The sequence below is a fragment of the Suncus etruscus genome, chromosome 13, assembly GCF_024139225.1.
Source record: "Suncus etruscus isolate mSunEtr1 chromosome 13, mSunEtr1.pri.cur, whole genome shotgun sequence".
NCBI lineage: Eukaryota > Metazoa > Chordata > Mammalia > Eulipotyphla > Soricidae > Suncus > Suncus etruscus.
In genome coordinates this window covers 29,825,631-29,842,861 of record NC_064860.1, presented here as the reverse complement: position 1 = coordinate 29,842,861, position 17,231 = coordinate 29,825,631, and the positions used below count along the sequence as shown (strand labels likewise).

The window sequence follows — 17,231 nt, the reverse complement described above, 5'->3', positions numbered from 1 at the left end:
CATGGCTGAGTTCCAAACTATGAATTGGAGCAAGATGGGACCAAGCTAGAATAAGGAGGCTCCTTGAAAACCAATCACAGGTTCCATCTCAATTATTGTTCATGCTCTAATGCAGATGTTGCTAAGCTGCACTGGATTGTTCCAATTTTATGTTCCCCTGAAAACATGACTTCCCTCTTTCCTGGGCATGGGTTGGGAGAATGGGAATAACCAGTAGTTTGCAGTTCTGCTTACTATCCCCCTGGGGTGCTTTTTTTCTCAGAAAGAAATGCAACTTCTCCACTGAAGAATTTAATTCTCTATTTCATGTTATTCCTGTTTTCTGTCTTAAAAGCTTGCTTAAAAATCAAGGAGGCAAAGTGGGATCTGACTCAGGAATCAAAGAAGTTCAAATTAGCAGGTGTGAAGAAGACTCCATGGAAGGGCATGAACAGAATATTCAAGAAATAGGAAGGAAATGACGTATTTTTGTTTGTTTTGTTTTAGATGCAACCTGTTGACACCCAGGTGGCCTCAATGTCCTTTTTAGACACAGCAGGACAAAGTTCCCTAAGAGCAAAAGCTCATGGCACCACCTGCAGATAAAGAGACAGGCAGGTGCTAAGCCCACATTAGAGTAGGAGTGAGTGACACATACAGGGTCTTGCTCTAGGGGAAACTCTCCTTACCTCCTGCCTGAAACACTCATCTTTCTGCCATTCTGTTTACATGTGCTCCACTAGGCAGACATCCCTATATTTGGAATGTGCTTTTCTAGTGTTCACAGGACCCTGTCTCAGAATGCATATAGGAAACAGAATGCATAAAGGAAAACACCATGAACAATCAAGCCAAAGGCCCTGTGTCAGAGCATAATGTTCCTGCATTCATATATACCACAGTGGTGTGGAACAGGATGATGCTCCGAGTCTGTGCATTAAGACCAGAAAAGCTTCATCAAGGAGGCAAAGTGGGATCTGATTTAGGAATAATAGAAGTTCAAATTAGCAGATGTGAAGAAGGCCCCATGGAAGAGCATGAACAGGATATTCAGGAGATAAGAAGGAATTGGCATCAGGTGAACTGAGGTGCAGGGCTATAAAGGAGGAAAAGAAAGCTATTACTGTCATGATTGTTGGAGCTGAAAGAAGAAAGTGGCATTGTACCCTTCAATAACAATATTGAAAATCACAATGAGAAAAGGGGAGGTGGAAATATGTCTCCAAGAGACAGGCAGATGGAGGGCAGGAGGGAAACTGGGGACATTAGTGGTGGGAAATGCTCACTGGTGGAGGGTGTTGTGTATTGAATGACTGAAACTCAATCATGCACAATTTTTTAACTGTGAAAAAATAAAACCCAATGGTATTATGAATAATCCTATGACCACAGTATTTAAATAAAGTAATTTTAATGATATCACTTATAAGTGGTATTTGAAATAACTGCAAGAAGAAATTCAATGGTCTGGATGGAAGATCTTTCAAACACCCTTGACTTAAAGTATAGCAAGGAGGAGGAAAGAAACTGAGTGGAGGAGGAGAAAACAAATATGGAAGGAGGGGGCCAGGGGCTAAGCAATCACAGTGCATTGTTAAGACAAAAAGGATAGAATTAAATAAATTTCTTTTGTTTTATGTGTGAAAACTTATAATTGCAGCAATATGCCTATACTTATAAACAAATGAATATGGCTATAATCCAATAAAGCTTTATTTACAAAAATAGATGAATGGCCTAAAGACTACAGTTTGCTATACCATAAAAGACTTAGGCACACAAAACAGGTTGAAGGGAAAGGCAAAAATAAATATTTGAAAGCCATTATTCAGAAAGTAAATAAATAGACATAAAAACCTAGATCCCTTTATCAGGAAAAAGAAGAGAAGGTAGAACCAGATAAATCTGTAATCTTCTGTCTATGATCCAACTCAGAAAAGAAACCAAGTAAAATCTCTGGCACTTTGTGAAGTAGACACTGGAGCATTACTTACAGGGACCTTAGTGGCTCCTGTGAAAAGGAACCTGGGAAAAGAAAAGTGGGCTAAGATGGAAAGTAGGTAAAAAAATGGAAGGGGTTGAGCAACCACTGTTGGTTAGGTCTCCCACTTAGGTTGTTAACATCCCCTAGACTCTAGAGCCTAGAACACACAGCTATGACCAGCATTCTCCCTTTTGCTTCTATATGACAGAAAGAGGTAGTAGCTTCTCTCAACATTACTCCCACCCTCTTTTTCCCTTGTATGAACACAAAGTGAGAACCTGAATATATGTGTAGATATACATATCTTTTCCAGGAACATCACAGAGGAAAGTTGCATAACACTCACCAGAGACGAAGGCCACTTTTTCCTTTAGGATAGGAAGGACATCAGAAGCTTTCAAACCATCATTCCGGAAAGATCCTATGGAATAAGAAAAGAGAAGAAAAATGGTGAAAAATGAAAAGGTCAGGAGATCGAGTTCCTGGGCCTACCCAGCTATAAGCCAAAAAGTTTTGCCTTGTTTCTATTCTACAACAAAGTCCAATGGAACAGTAGCAAGTCTGGTACAGAAACAACGCTGAATATTTTAGCATTCTGTACAAAAAACACAATGACAGAATATTATAGGTAATGACTAAGGTAATGACTTAGGGTTGACCTCATGGTCCTGCTATAGGAGAGAACAATCTGAGCATATCCCTCCATAGAGGATGCGCCCCATGGCCTTTGGCTGTGAATGTGACAATGGAGGTTTTATAAACACCATTTTGGGGGGCTGAGAATATAGCTCAAATGTAAGAGTACATAGCATGAATATGGCAAGAGCATGGGTTCAATTCCCAGTATTGGATGGGTCTATAAAAACTACCAGGAGTTTAGGCCAACATGCCTGAATATAGCCTGGTGCAGCCCACACACAACAGAAAAAAACAAACAAACAAACAAACAAACAAAAAGAACAAAAAAAAACACTTTTTGGCTTTTTTGGTCACATCTCACATCTGGCAGTGTTCAAGGCTTACTCTTGGCTCTGTAGTCAGAAATCACTCCTGATGGGATGGAGAAACTCTCTGGAATGTCAGGAATTGAACCCAGGTCAGTTGCATGCAAGGCAAGGAACCTACCCACAGTACAACGTTTGGGACTCAAGGGAAAAAAACACCTTTGCACCTCAAGTGCCTAGCAGTGTATATTACAGAGTAAATATTCTGTAAATGCTTGTTAAAAGGTTATTATAAAAATAAACCTAAACAATTTTTTTCTGCTTTCCTTAAGTGACAGGACTTCTGTATTCATCTTACAAGTTCAAAAAGTAAACTGCATAAATTACAAGTTTTAGTAAATCCAGAACTCTTTATCTCTTTCTTCTTCCTGCCTTTAGTGCCACTAATACAAGTGTACAATGACCTGGAAGTAGGTGGACAGTCATGTTTGAAAGAAAATGCACCCCTTTCAGCAGCTTGTTTTCTGCCTACATCTCCTCAATAGGCATTTCTTTCTTTATTGAGGTCTGGATGAGCTGCTCTGAAGGAACTGGAGTTCACATAGGGTGAAAAATAATCATGTTCATGAATACATAGTGGCCTTGGGACTCAAAGGACAACCCCACCTGATAGAAACTATATGTGAGAAGAAATACCACAGTTCCCACACATAAACAAAACCCCAGGCAGCCCACTGAGCACCAACACTGAAGCAGAATATTTCCTAAGAACCCTCAGGGGAAATCAGCCCACATGCATCTCTGGGCTCTAACTGGAGCCTCAGTTGGATATATCACCACTGGTGGACAGGACACATGAAGCCCAGAACAGAGGCAGTTCTTGTAGGTTCAATGGGACAGCATCAAAGACCCTTGTTGCCTCCCTCTAGTGCCTTTCTCTACTAAACTTACTCCTGTGGTGTAGATCTAACAATTTATAGAGGGATAAGCATGCTGGAAGGGACACCCACTCAATCTTGTTTCAATCCTTAAACACAGACTGTTCCAAGAGACTCCCACAAAATTTTGCCAACAATCCAGAACCAAGATCATCACTACAGAGTAATGCACTCAATTCAAGAGAGATGAGTTCCCAAAATGGAAGTTTCCTTGGTCAGAGATCATACTCTAACAACAACAACAACAACAACAACAACAACAAAAGACATTTCCAGTGCCTTCTGGAGCTACTTCATCCATTTCTACTTTTTAATTTGTAACTAAATAGTTAACTTCTTTGTATTTAACAGTTGCCTCTGATTACAACTGTACAGGTACAATAGTAGTTGATGTGAGAGTGCCAAGTGCCAGACTCAATTTCTGAAAACCATAAGTACTAGAAGAAACCAAAATGCTAGCATAAAAATAAATCTCTAAGTATATATGAATTATTTAATTCTTTCTAGCCTTGGTAAAAATTTTAGTTTATATAGATGTGTGTGTTCAGATTTTGTCTCCTATCACAGAAAAATTATTAAATGTCACAAGTTAAAAATAATTAGATCAACATACTAAAGAATTGACAGAGAAATATAGGAAGATTTTGTTTTCATGTGGTACAATAAGATGCTTTGACTTTTTGGCAAGAAAAAGTCCCATGACTCCTATAATCTCACAAGACTGAAACAAAATGATTTAGAATACTGACAAGACCCATCACTATTGAGGAAACTAAAATGTAATCAAAAAAATTAAAAACAAAAGTGCAGACCCAGATGGAATCAATAGTGAATTCTTTCAAAACTTGAAAGAGGGGGCCCCCATTGGCTCTGTGAAGAGGAGGAAGACAGTTGCTTACTAGTCAGGACCTCCAGAGATGCTTCCAGGCTGGGTGAAAGGTTACACAGAGCCTATCTGCTCACCTGTTAAATTGGACCCTGTTCAGGGGCATGAGAAGAATGGATCATTTTGGGGTGGCTGAGTGTGTGCTTGTTCTGCTGTTTCCTTGTAGTTGAATAAAAGTAAAAATAAAAGCATTGTGACTGGAAAAAAAAAACTTGAAAGAGAACCTACTACCAATCCTTTACAGGCTCTTCTAGAAATTTGAAGAAATAACAACATTCTGAAACAGTTTCTATGAAGGAAACATCACCATAATACCCAAAGCAAATAATACACCACAAAAAATAAAAAAATAATAAAGGAAAAGAGAATCGCAGGCCTATATCCTTGATGTCCATTAAAAACACAGATGCAGAGATCCTCAACAAAATACAAGCAAATAGAATCCAACAATTCATCAAAAAGATAAGAAAACATGACCAAGTAGGATTTCTTTAAGAAATAGAAGGATAGTTTAACATATGGAGGTCAATTAAAGACAGAAAAAAATAAAAATCATACAATCATATCAATAGATGCAAAGTAAGCATTTGACATGATCCAGAATTCTTATCATTCTTATCATTTATCTTATCATTCATGATAAGAGCTCTCCACAAAATGGAAATTTAAGGGATATTCCTCAATATATTCAAAGCCATTCACCACAAGCACACAGCAGCAAACAGTATACTAAAAAAAAAAGTAAAAGTCTGCCCTCTAGAATTAGGTATAAGACAAAGTTGTACACTTTCTCTATTCTATTCAATATTATACTGGAAGTACATGCCATAACAATTAGACAAATAAAAGATATTAAGGGCATCCAGATAGGAAAAGAAAAAAAATCAAGCTCTCACTCTTTATGGAAGACATGACACTATAATTAGGAAATATAAAGACTCCAAGAAAAGCATTTAGAAACAAGAGATTTTATAGTAAAGTGGCAGGCTACAAAATTAATATGTAAAATTTCATGGCTTTTCCATATACAAGTAATTAAAAAGAAGAAAGAGATATTAAAAATTATTCCATTCAAGGCTGGAGGAATAACACAGTGGCAGGGCATTTGCCATGCACATGGCCAAAATGAGACCGACCCAGGTTCAATTCCAGGCATCCCACATGGTCCCACAAGCCTACCAGTAGCAAATTCTAAGCATAAAGCCAGAGCACCACTGGGTGCGGCCCACCCCCCAGACACACAAATTTTCATTCACAAGTGTGCCTCAGGAAATCACATATCCTGGAATCAACTTAACTATACATGTAAAAGACTTATAGAAAGAAAGCTACAAGATACTACTTTAGGACCCAGAGAGATAGCACAGCGGCGTTTGCCTTGCAAGCAGCCGATCCAGGACCTAAGGTGGTTGGTTCGAATCCCGGTGTCCCATATGGTCCCCCCGTGCCTGCCAGGAGCTATTTCTGAGCAGACAGCCAGGAGTGACCCCTGAGCACTGCCGGCTGTGGCCCAAAAACCAAAAAAAAAAAAAAAAAAAAAAAAAAAGGATACTACTTTAAGAATTAAAAGTACACAAGAAATGGCAACACACCCTGTGATAATGCATTGGGAGGACTAATATAATTAAAATGGCACTACTCCCCCAAACACTGTAGAGATTCAATGCAGTCCCTATATGACTTTTTTTGGGGGGAGGAGGGCCACACCTGGTGGTGCTCAGAGGTTACTCCTGGCTCTGCACTTCAAAATTGCTCCTGACAGGCTCAAGAGACCATTTGGGATGCTGGGGATTGAACACTGATCCATCCTGGGTTGGCTGCATGCAAAGCAAACATTCTCTACCTCTGTGTGATCACTTCAGCCCCAACATATGACATTTTTAAAAATAATATCTTTATTTAAGCACCGTGATTACAAATATGTTTGTAGTTGGATTTAATTTATAAGAAATGAACAGCTCCTTCACCAATTCAACCTTCCCACATAAGACATTTTTTAAAGAAAAAGATCAAACACTCCTGAAATTCATACGGAACCATTACAATGCCCAATATCTGAAGCAATGCATAAAATAAAAAAGATGGGAGGCATCACTTTAGCCAACTTCAAATTATTCTATAAAGTTGTAGTAACTAAAAAATATATAGTACTGAAATAAAGACAGACCTTCAGACCAATAAAATATAATAGAATATCCTGAGACAGACCCTCAGGTATATGATTAGTTCATCATTAATAAAAAAGCAAACACTTGGGGCTGGAGAGAGCACGGCAGTAGGACATTTGTCTTTTGTGTGGTCAACCTGGGAGGGACCTGGTTTGATTCCCACATCCCATATGGTCCCAGAGCCTGCCAAAAGTGATTTCTGAGTGCAGAGCCAGGAGTAACCCCTGAGCACTGCTGAGTGTAGCTCCCAAACCAATCATTCAATCAAGTTTTTTTTTTTTTTTTTAGAAAAAGCAAACACTATGAAGTTGAGCACAGAAAGCTTCTTCAACAAGAGGTATTGGGAAAACTGGCCAACTACATGTAAAAAAAAAATGAATTCAGACCCTTTCTAATATGTCATGCACAAAAGTCAAATAAAAATAGATTAAAGATCTTGATATTAGACCTGAATATGATAACATACATAAAGGAAAATGTAGGCAGAACTCTATATGACAGAGAAGCTAAAGGCATCTTCAATAATGCAACAACACTTACAACCAACAGGAAGCAAAGACAAACTAATAGGATGACATTAAACTAGAAAGCTTCTGTACCTCAAAGGACATAATAATCAGGATAAAAAGACTGCCCAGGCATGCAACATTGGAATGTTGCACTGGTGAAGGGGGTTGTTCTTTATATGACTGAAACCCAACTACAAAATGTTCATAATCATGGTGCTTAAATCAAGATATTATTTATTGGGGGGGGGGGAGAATCACACCCGGCAATGCTCAGGGGTTATTCCTGGCTCTATGCTCAAAAATCGCTCCTGGCAGGCTCAGGGGATCATATGGGATGCCGGGATTCAAACCACTGTCCTTCTGCCTGGAAGACAAACACCCTATCTCCATGCTATATCTCCAGCCCCCAAGATATTAGTTTTTAAAAAAGGAAGAAAATAGCCTGAGGGCAGAGTGATAGCACAGCAGTAGGGCATTTGCCTTACATGCAACAAACTGAGATGGATCTGGGTTCAATTCCCGCATTCCATATGGTCCCCTGAGCCTGCCAGGAGCAATTTCTGAGTGTAGAGCCAAGAGTAACCCCTGAGAGCCAAAGGGTGTGGCCCAAAAATGAAAAGAAAAAAGAAAAAAATAGGGTGATACAATTACACTTCTCTGAGATATCAAAAGTAAAGCTTTTACCAGAACTCATCAGCAAAGGGGTAACTGTTTCTCTATGAATACAGAATTTTAGTTCTGCAAGATGTAATTTCTGCTCCCCAGTAAGCTAAATGTACTTAGTACAAATAAACTTCACACATAAAATTAGCATAAGAAAAATTAAAGACATTACTATAATAAGGCCCAGAGACAATAGAGTTAAGGGCTGGAAGGGCTGGAAGGACTGGCCCACAGTTTGAAGCTCACATAAAGAGTGGTGAATGCTGTTAGGAAATAACTACACTAACAACTAGCATAACAATGTTAAAGAATGAGAGAAGTAGAATGCCTGTCATGAATACAGGCAGGGGTGGAGAAAGAGGGGGGCATTGGTGTTTGGAATGTTGCACTGGTGAAGGAGGTATTCTGTTTATGACTAAAACCCAACTAAGAACATGCTTATAATTATGGTGCTTAAATATTTACATATATATATATATATATATATATATATATATATATATATATATGTAAAAGGGGCCCGAGTGCAAGTGGTAGGGTGTTTGCCTTGTGCACGCCAACCTAGGACAGACCGCAGTTCAATCCCCCGGCATCTCATATGATCTCCCAAGCCAGGAGCAATTTCTGAGCAAATAGCCAGGAGTAACCTCTGAATGTCACCAGGTGTGGCCCCAAAACAAGCAAATGAACAAACAAACAAAAATGGCAATAAATAAATAAATAAAATAAAACAGCTGCCCATGGGATGAGAAAAAATATTTACCCAACACTCATCTAATAAGGGGTTAATATCAAAGATAGATAAGGGGCTGGTAAATCTTCACATTAAAAAAAAATTAATTCCAGGGCTGGAGTGATAGCATAGTGGTAGGGCTTTTGCCTTGCACATGGCTGACCCAGGGCAGGCCTGGATTTGATCCCGGCATCACATATGGTCTCCCAAGCCTGCCAGGATTAATTTTGGAGTGCAGAGCCAGGAGTAATCCTTGAGTGCTGCCGGGTGTGGCCCCCCCAAAAAATCGATTTCCATCAAAAACTGAGAAATAAACAGAAACTTCCTCAAAAAAGGGATGCAAATGGCCAAAAGGCACATAAAAAATGTTCCACATAACTAATTATCAGGGAAATGCAAATAAAAACAATGAAATATCATTTTACATCATAAAGGCTAGAGAATAGACCAAAAAGAATAAGAATAACCAGTATTGACATGGAAGAAAGGGAATAAAGAGCCTCTTTCACTGCTAGTGGGAATGTCCAAGTGGTCCAGCCATTTTGAAAACAATTTGGACACCCTCAGAAAACAAAATGGAGCTTCCATCTGACCTTACAAAAATGCTCCCAGGAATATAGTGTGGGATATATGCAGAAAATGCATTTGAACTCCTATGTTAATTGCAACACTATTCCCAATAGCTAGAATCTGGAAAGAAACCAAATGCATGAGAACAAATGAGAGGATATAGAAACTATGGTACTCTGACACAATGGAATAATCCACAGTTGTTAGGGAAAATGAAGTCATGAAATTCTCTTATACATGTATAGACTTGGAGAATATATCATGCAGAATGAAATGAGTCAAAGACAGAGAACGGACATTGAATGACAACAACCATTTTTAGGATAGAAAAAAGCATAGTATGTGAATAGCAACAAGGGCCAGGAGGACTGGTCCATGGAAGCAAACTTGCTACAAAGTGCTTGCTACTGCAGTTAGGACAGAGAAGGGATCATTGTGGCAATGATATTTGAAAATGTTCACTCTGAGCAAGAACTGGATGACAAAAGAAGGTGAATTGACAGGCATGACACACTTTCTGTAACAGTATTGCAAACTACAGTGCTAAAAGAAAAAGGGGGGAGGAAGGAGGAGGAGGAAAAAATAGTGTCTGCCATTGTAGTGGGAAATGTGCACTGGTGAAGTGATGTTAGAATACTGTATGATGATCTGGGGGCTGGAGAGATAGCAAGGAGGTAAGGCATTTGCCTTTCATGCAGAAGGACGGTTGATCGAATCCCGGCATCCCATATGGTCCCCCGAGCCTGCCAGGGGCGATTTCTGAGCATAGAGCCAGGAGTAACCCCTGAGTGCTGCTGGGTGTGACCCAAAAACAAAAACAAAACAAAACAAAACAAAAAAGGACACTGTATGATGAAATGCAGTCATGAACAACTTTGTAAGTGTATCTCAATTAAAAAGTCAATTAAAAAGTTATTTTAGGGGTCAGAGCAGTGGCACAAGTGGTAAGGGGTCTGCCTTGAACACGCGCTAGCCTAGGATAAACTGCGGTTTGATCCGCCGGCATTCCATATGGTCCCCCAAGCCAGGAGTGATTTCTGAGCTCATAGCCAAGAGTGGCTCCTGAGAGTTACAAGGTGTGGCCAAAAAAAACAAAAAATTAAAAAAAGTTTTTTGGACGCTTTACCAAATATTAAAAAAAAGATCAGTTTAACACATACTGTGTGCAAAATAGTTTTACATTAAAACAATTATTTTCATGTTTGAAATGTTTTTATATAGATCAGTTTTACAGTACTTTCTTTGATCACTACTCACAATTCAGTTCTACAGGATTAGTTTGTAAAAGAAAAGTTAAACTTCAGTCCTGGCTTCTTTCGCACTGTTCACCAGTTCAAAAACAGCAAATAAGATTTTATAGAGATTTTATGAGAAGTCACAGAGCCCTCTCCTCTCCTAAACTCCTGTTCTATATTTCCTACCATTCTTCTTCTCCTTCCACAGCATATTAAAATACCTTCCTGAGGCCCAAACTTTAAGGAAGAGCTTGGAATTCGAACAAAAATGTTTACATTAGCTATCCTAGCTCCACCTTACCCCTACCTGTGGAAAAAAGAAAGCCCCAAATCTCATGTCATATTCCACTCACCATGCTTCAACTCTTCCTTCTTCCATCCACACACTCAATTCTGAGAAAATTAGAAAAGCTTGTGCCTACATCTTGCAATAATGCACTCCATCAAAATGTATTTGGGATTAGTTGGTCTAAGATTACTACAGCTTTTTTCTAGTCCAGAATTTTCTCTTAACCCATTCAAATCAGAATATATGTACCTATTATAGAAAAACTCAGAGTAACTGGATTCACTAAGTCCTAACCAGGAGTTAATTATTTCCAACAGTAAGAAATTTTTAGCTTTTGTTTTGGGTTTTTTTGGTGGGTCAGGGGCCACACCCAGCAGTTCTTGTAGGTTATTCCTGGCTGTACACTCAGGAGTCACTCCTGGTTGGTTCAGGGGACCATATGGAATCCTGGGAATCAAATTTGGGTCTGTTGTAAAAGGCATACACCCTACCCACTGTCAGAGGCACCACTCAGAGGTACCAACAGTAAGATTTTGTTTGGAGACAGGGCGAAAAGCGTTTAGAGGGGACTCTGGGGAGGAGGAAAAAGAAAAAAAGACAGTCGAGCGGGGTTCACTCTTTGCTGGCGATTGCTAGCAAGCAAGCGAGCAAGCAGCCGGGGTGGATCTCCAGCCAGAAAGCAGGTTGCCATGTGGACGGCGATGCCAAAAGCGAACCCCCCCTAAGTTGGGCCTGGGGCCATTTGGGTTGGGAGTGGAACCCGTTCTTTCGGCCTTCGCCTTAAGTCGGGGGGAGGCATAGCCCTTAGCCGAGCCATGCCCAGGAAGAAGGCGGCGGCGGCGGCGGAGGAGCCGAGCTCGGGCAACGGCACGGCGCGCGCGGGCCCCAGGAAGCGCGGCGGGCCGGCGGGCCGGAAGCGCGAGCGGCCCGAGCGCTGCAGCAGCAGCAGCGGCGGCGGCAGCAGCGGCGACGAGGACGGCCTGGAGCTCGACGGGGCCGCGGCCGGCGTGGGGGGCAAGCGGGCGGCGCGGCCGGCCGCGGCGGCGTCGGCCAAGGCGGGCGGCGCGGCCGTCATCATCACCGAGCCCGAGCACACGAAGGAGCGCGTCAAACTTGAAGGGTCCAAGTGCAAAGGGCAGCTTTTGATTTTTGGGGCAACCAACTGGGACTTGATTGGTCGAAAAGAAGTGCCTAAACAACAAGCTGCTTATCGCAATCTCGGTCAGAATTTGTGGGGGCCCCACAGGTATGGATGTCTGTCAGGGGTCCGGGTGCGGACGGTGGTGTCAGGTTCCTGTGCTGCCCACAGCCTCCTCATTACCACGGAAGGGAAGCTGTGGAGCTGGGGTCGCAATGAGAAGGGGCAACTGGGACATGGGGACACCAAGAGAGTGGAAGCTCCCAAACTTATCGAGAGTCTCAGCCACGAGGTGATTGTGTCTGCGGCGTGTGGACGCAACCACACTCTGGCCTTGACAGAAACAGGCTCCGTGTTTGCCTTCGGAGAGAACAAGATGGGGCAGTTGGGTCTTGGCAACCAGACTGATGCTGTGCCCAGCCCCGCACAGATAATGTACAACGGCCAGCCAATTACCAAAATGGCTTGTGGGGCTGAATTCAGTATGATAATGGACTGCAAAGGAAACCTCTATTCCTTTGGGTGCCCTGAATACGGTCAACTGGGACACAATTCAGATGGAAAGTTCATTGCCCGAGCACAGAGGATAGAGTACGACTGTGAGCTGGTGCCTCGGCGTGTGGCCATCTTCATCGAGAAAACAAAGGATGGACAGATCCTGCCAGTCCCAAATGTGGTTGTACGAGATGTGGCTTGTGGTGCCAATCACACGCTGGTTTTGGACTCTCAGAAGCGCGTCTTCTCCTGGGGTTTTGGTGGCTACGGTCGCCTGGGCCATGCCGAGCAGAAGGATGAGATGGTCCCCCGCCTGGTCAAGCTCTTCGACTTCCCAGGGCGCGGGGCGTCCCAGATCTATGCTGGTTACACCTGTTCCTTTGCCGTCAGTGAAGTGGGTGGTTTGTTTTTCTGGGGGGCCACCAACACGTCTCGTGAGTCTACTATGTACCCAAAGGCTGTGCAGGACCTCTGTGGCTGGAGAATCCGAAGCCTCGCTTGTGGGAAGAGCAGCATCATCGTAGCTGCGGATGAGAGCACCATCAGCTGGGGCCCGTCACCGACCTTCGGGGAACTGGGTTATGGGGATCATAAGCCCAAGTCTTCCACTGCAGCTCAAGAGGTGAAGACCCTGGATGGTGTTTTCACAGAACAGGTTGCCATGGGCTACTCACATTCCTTGGTGATTGCAAGAGATGAGAGTGAGACCGAGAAAGAGAAGATCAAGAAACTGCCAGAGTATAACCCCCGAACCCTCTGATTGTCCCCCTGGGGACTTCTCCCCCTCCACACCTCTGCGGCAGCTGTCATTCCCACTTGCACTGGGACAGAAAGTCGAACGAAGAATTTTAAAAAGCAAAGGTTGACAGAAGGTGCATTTTTGTTAGACTTCCCGAGGTTCTGTTTTATAAGTGATTCAACGTCAACTACCTTTTCTGTATGCTTTCCAAAGTGGTTTTTTTTCCCCCTTCCTCAACATTTAATTAAAATACTTGCTCAGAGCTGAAAAAAAAAAAAAAAAAAAAAAAAAGATTTTGTTTGTTTTCTGGGGACCACATCCAGCAATGCCCAAGGGTTATTCCTGGTTCTATGCTCAGAAGTCACTCCTGGCAGACTCAGGGGACCATATCGGATGCCAGGGATAGAATCTAGGTTGGCCACATGCAAGGCAAACTCCCTATCCACTGTGATATCACTTTGGCCCTAACAACAGTAAGATTTTTTTAATTATAAAAGAATCTTCTCCAGGGTATCTTTACATAAAAGCAGACTTCATGGTATTAATTAATTTTCCATTTGCCAAAATTTAATTACAAATAACTTCTAACATATTTGCATTATGTCAAGCCAAATAAAGCTAAACTAAATAGCTCACAAGTCTGGAAGTTAGTTTGATCTTGCATAGAAAACCTCTATATTCTGACTAAATATTCCATGTATCATCTCCCCAGAGCCCTTGTGAAGTCAGATGTTGGGATCTATAAGAAAAGAGAAGTTTATTGAAAGCTAACTCAAACCAAAGCAATCAAATAACATCTTGTTCTCACTATCAGGTACAAGTCTTGGTAGATTCTTGGTAATATTTAATAAATATTTGATGAAAGAAAAGATGAATAGATGAAATGTTAACCATTCTGACTTCTTCTAGGTGATTGGTCTCATCTATCACAAGTGCTAATGATCAGAATAATCTCTAGATTCACACTTATGCTACTATTCTGAGATCTCTTTTACTTTTTCTTCATATTTGTTGAACTTTAAGATCCTCAGATTATCTTGACTATGTGTTTTTTAAACAAGTTTTAGAAACAAATTTTCTAATAAGAGCCAATGTATTTTGGGAAGATAAAACAACTCTCATCTGGTTTCCCAATCTATTTTTCCCCAGGTATTATTTTAGGAATTCAGAAGAAGCTCAGGGCAAGCCACCCCATGTTTCACTGGAGTCCAATTCACCAAGCTAATAGATTGGCCATACAAAAGAACACGTGCATCATATGTACCTTCAAACATACAGATTTGAACTGCAGCTGAGACAAAGCCTATCTGATCAAATATAGGCCAACTACAGAATAGTTTTTCCCTTGAAAAGAAAAGGCCTTCAAAAACAATATACCTCTTGCGGGCTCTAAGAAGGTCTTCAAGGAAATGAAAAGATCCTAAGCACTTAGGTTTACTCTAAGAATGTAAAGAACAGGAGTGCCCCTCATAGTCCTGACCCAACCTGAGCGTGCTGTTTTTCTTAAAGACAAAGGAAGGTTGTTCTAGCATTTAGTGCTAATATCACTTCACTCGTGTCCTGCTGCTGTCAGAATTACAAACCTGCTGTTCTCTTAATTAGCAAAGTTGAAACGCTCCACATCTGTTAGGGAAGTAAAATTACCACTGCCCCAGGATCTCCAGCATGACTTTCCCATGCCTATGTTTTTCTTTTATGTTGTATGATCCCCTTGTAGCTGCCCTTTCCTCATCATCTTTTTCTCTTCCCCATCTCCCAGGTTGAAAAAAGTCATTCTAGCTCCCAGCTTGGATGTGTGATGTTATGTGCAAGCCCACTCACAATGTTATAGCTTGAGGTGGCACCCTAGAGTAGCTGGGTACCTGGAGTTCCAGGCTTCCCTACAAAGAGTAATCATTTCAACAAGAGAAGAAATCAAAACAAAGAATGATAATGTAAAAGTTCAAGTCAACAGTTATTCCTTATTTTCTTTTGCTTCTCAGTCACAGGTGCATTAATTTGCACATACTTAGAAGATGCTGTGAAAGTATCTAAAATTATTTCTAATCAGTCTAAATTCTATTATCTCTGGACAGAATATTTTCCCAAACTTAAGACTCTGCCTTCCATTCCATTCAATCCCAGTAAGGTCCATTAAGGGATCACTGGAGATTGGGTCCACAATTCATTAGTCCATTAGGTTGAATCTTAATTTAGGTGTAATTTGAACAATTTCCAATTTTATTCTCAAAATAATTCTTATATCATTTTTTTTTACTGAATACTATTACACTTTAGGCTTTACCTTGGGTTTTTTTTTTTTTTTGGTCACAAGACACATAAGAGAGAATTCTGTTCTTAAGTGGACTTCTAGAAATAAACAGACTGAAATTAAGCTAGGACAATGAGTTATTATCAAAGACAGGGCATTATCTGCCCAGAATTAAAGTGAATTAAAAAGAATTCTGGAGGTGAGTCCAAAAGTCTTACTACTTCAAGTATCTCTCAGCATAAATGACCTAGAACCTTGATGGACTTCAGAAACTCAGGTCTTATTTCAGACCTACTCAATTAGAACTTTCATTTGAATACAAAATCCAAGTAATTTAGATTCATGTTGTGTCTGGGGATAATTTTCTATTCCACTCTACAGAGATACTGATAAAATGGTATTTTTAAATAGCCTAAATAGAAACTCAAAAACCTAATCTGGTGCTGTTCATCATTACTTCCATGATAGAACAGAGCTTAGAAAATTCACCTCCACAGATTCCAGAGATGCAGCCCTTACCCTAGACTCATTGCTCAAATTCAGTATTGAAATAAAAAAGCATTAGAGGAGAAAGAGAACTTCCCCTCCAGGCCACTGATAGGCCTATCCAAACTATTCTGAATTTTGTTAGATAAAACCATTCTTATATATCAAATATTTTAATTTGACAATGAGGCAAAAACCTCATAAGGGGAAAACAAGCATAGGGTAATATAGGGCAAACAGACCCTATACTTGGTAGCATAAATATTGTCACCAGATATATGTACAGAGCTAGATATTATCCTTGAGAAAAACCTAGGAGACAGAGATACCAGTCAGTGCATTCCTCCTTTATTCCAGTGCCCCCACCCCAGCCACAGGTATAGAGCCTTAAACAGTGAAAATGCTAAGAATTCAGAGAATGAAAGAAGGGTACTCCACTCAGCAGAGACTTGTGTCTATGAGACACCAATAATAATTCTCAGATAACTATTTCCTTGGGAGAGAGCACAATTTTCCTTTAGTTAGTTTCATACTAACAAAATATTTATTTCATATCTGCCTATCACCAGGAAGGTATTAGATTCCATATGAAAAACTTAAGACTGATATTATGATTAGACCCTTGTACCTGGTGCCCACTCTGGCTTTCCTGTATTGCCTCATTATTGATGCTACCTATTATCCAAACATAAATATGAGAGGTATTAGAGATTCCTCCTGCCTCCTTCTACCAAATATTAATTCAGTTCCTCAGCACTTTTTATTCTATATCTTAACTCTCTAATCAGTTTCTGCTGAGAAGTCTCTCCAATCTCACATCAAATTGTTTGTTGTTGTATCATGTACTTTATCATTACTGAAAGGGAAATAGTTTTGTAGTTTCATTATACTCTCCATTAACTAATCCTGGTACCTGAGTATAGGATGGTTTCTTACTGATGGCTTTAACCCAACACCAACCAAGATACTTGTTACACAAAAGGGGTTCAAGAAATACTAAACTGAATTTGGGGATAGATAGTAATGAGATAAATAGTTCAGAGCTAAAAGAGAAAGGCCCCAGAATAGTGCTCTGATGGGAAGCTATGCATTCCAACACACAGAAGAAGGGACAAACAAGCCCTCGTCAGAGACAAAGCTTCCTGGCTAAACAGGAAGACAGTGTTTAAGGAATGATGTAATCAAGTTGTGGGTAAACTCCATGCTCTCACTCTGAAGTGAGTA

General features: G+C 40.7%; 2 protein-coding genes across 3 annotated transcripts in view; one reads left to right on the top strand and one right to left on the bottom strand.

Annotated features, from left to right (window-relative positions):
• Positions 1-17,231, bottom strand: part of LOC126026168 (kalirin) — a 549,871-nt gene that overhangs the window by 330,949 nt on the left and 201,691 nt on the right. For both annotated transcript variants that reach the window (XM_049785867.1, XM_049785868.1), the window contains exon 2: positions 2,310-2,384. In XM_049785867.1, the coding sequence (XP_049641824.1) occupies positions 2,310-2,384 (75 nt within the window). The remainder of the gene's footprint in view (positions 1-2,309; positions 2,385-17,231) is intronic.
• LOC126026195 (protein RCC2) lies at positions 11,714-13,391 on the top strand. The gene has a single exon (XM_049785902.1). The coding sequence runs from the start codon at positions 11,714-11,716 to the stop codon at positions 13,289-13,291; it is 1,578 nt and encodes a 525-aa protein (XP_049641859.1). The 3' UTR covers positions 13,292-13,391.

What these genes read in the sequence shown, in the direction of transcription:
- LOC126026195 (XM_049785902.1), top strand. Translation starts at nt 11,714, where the DNA reads ATGCCCAGGAAGAAGGCGGCGGCGGCGGCGGAGGAGCCGAGCTCGGGC.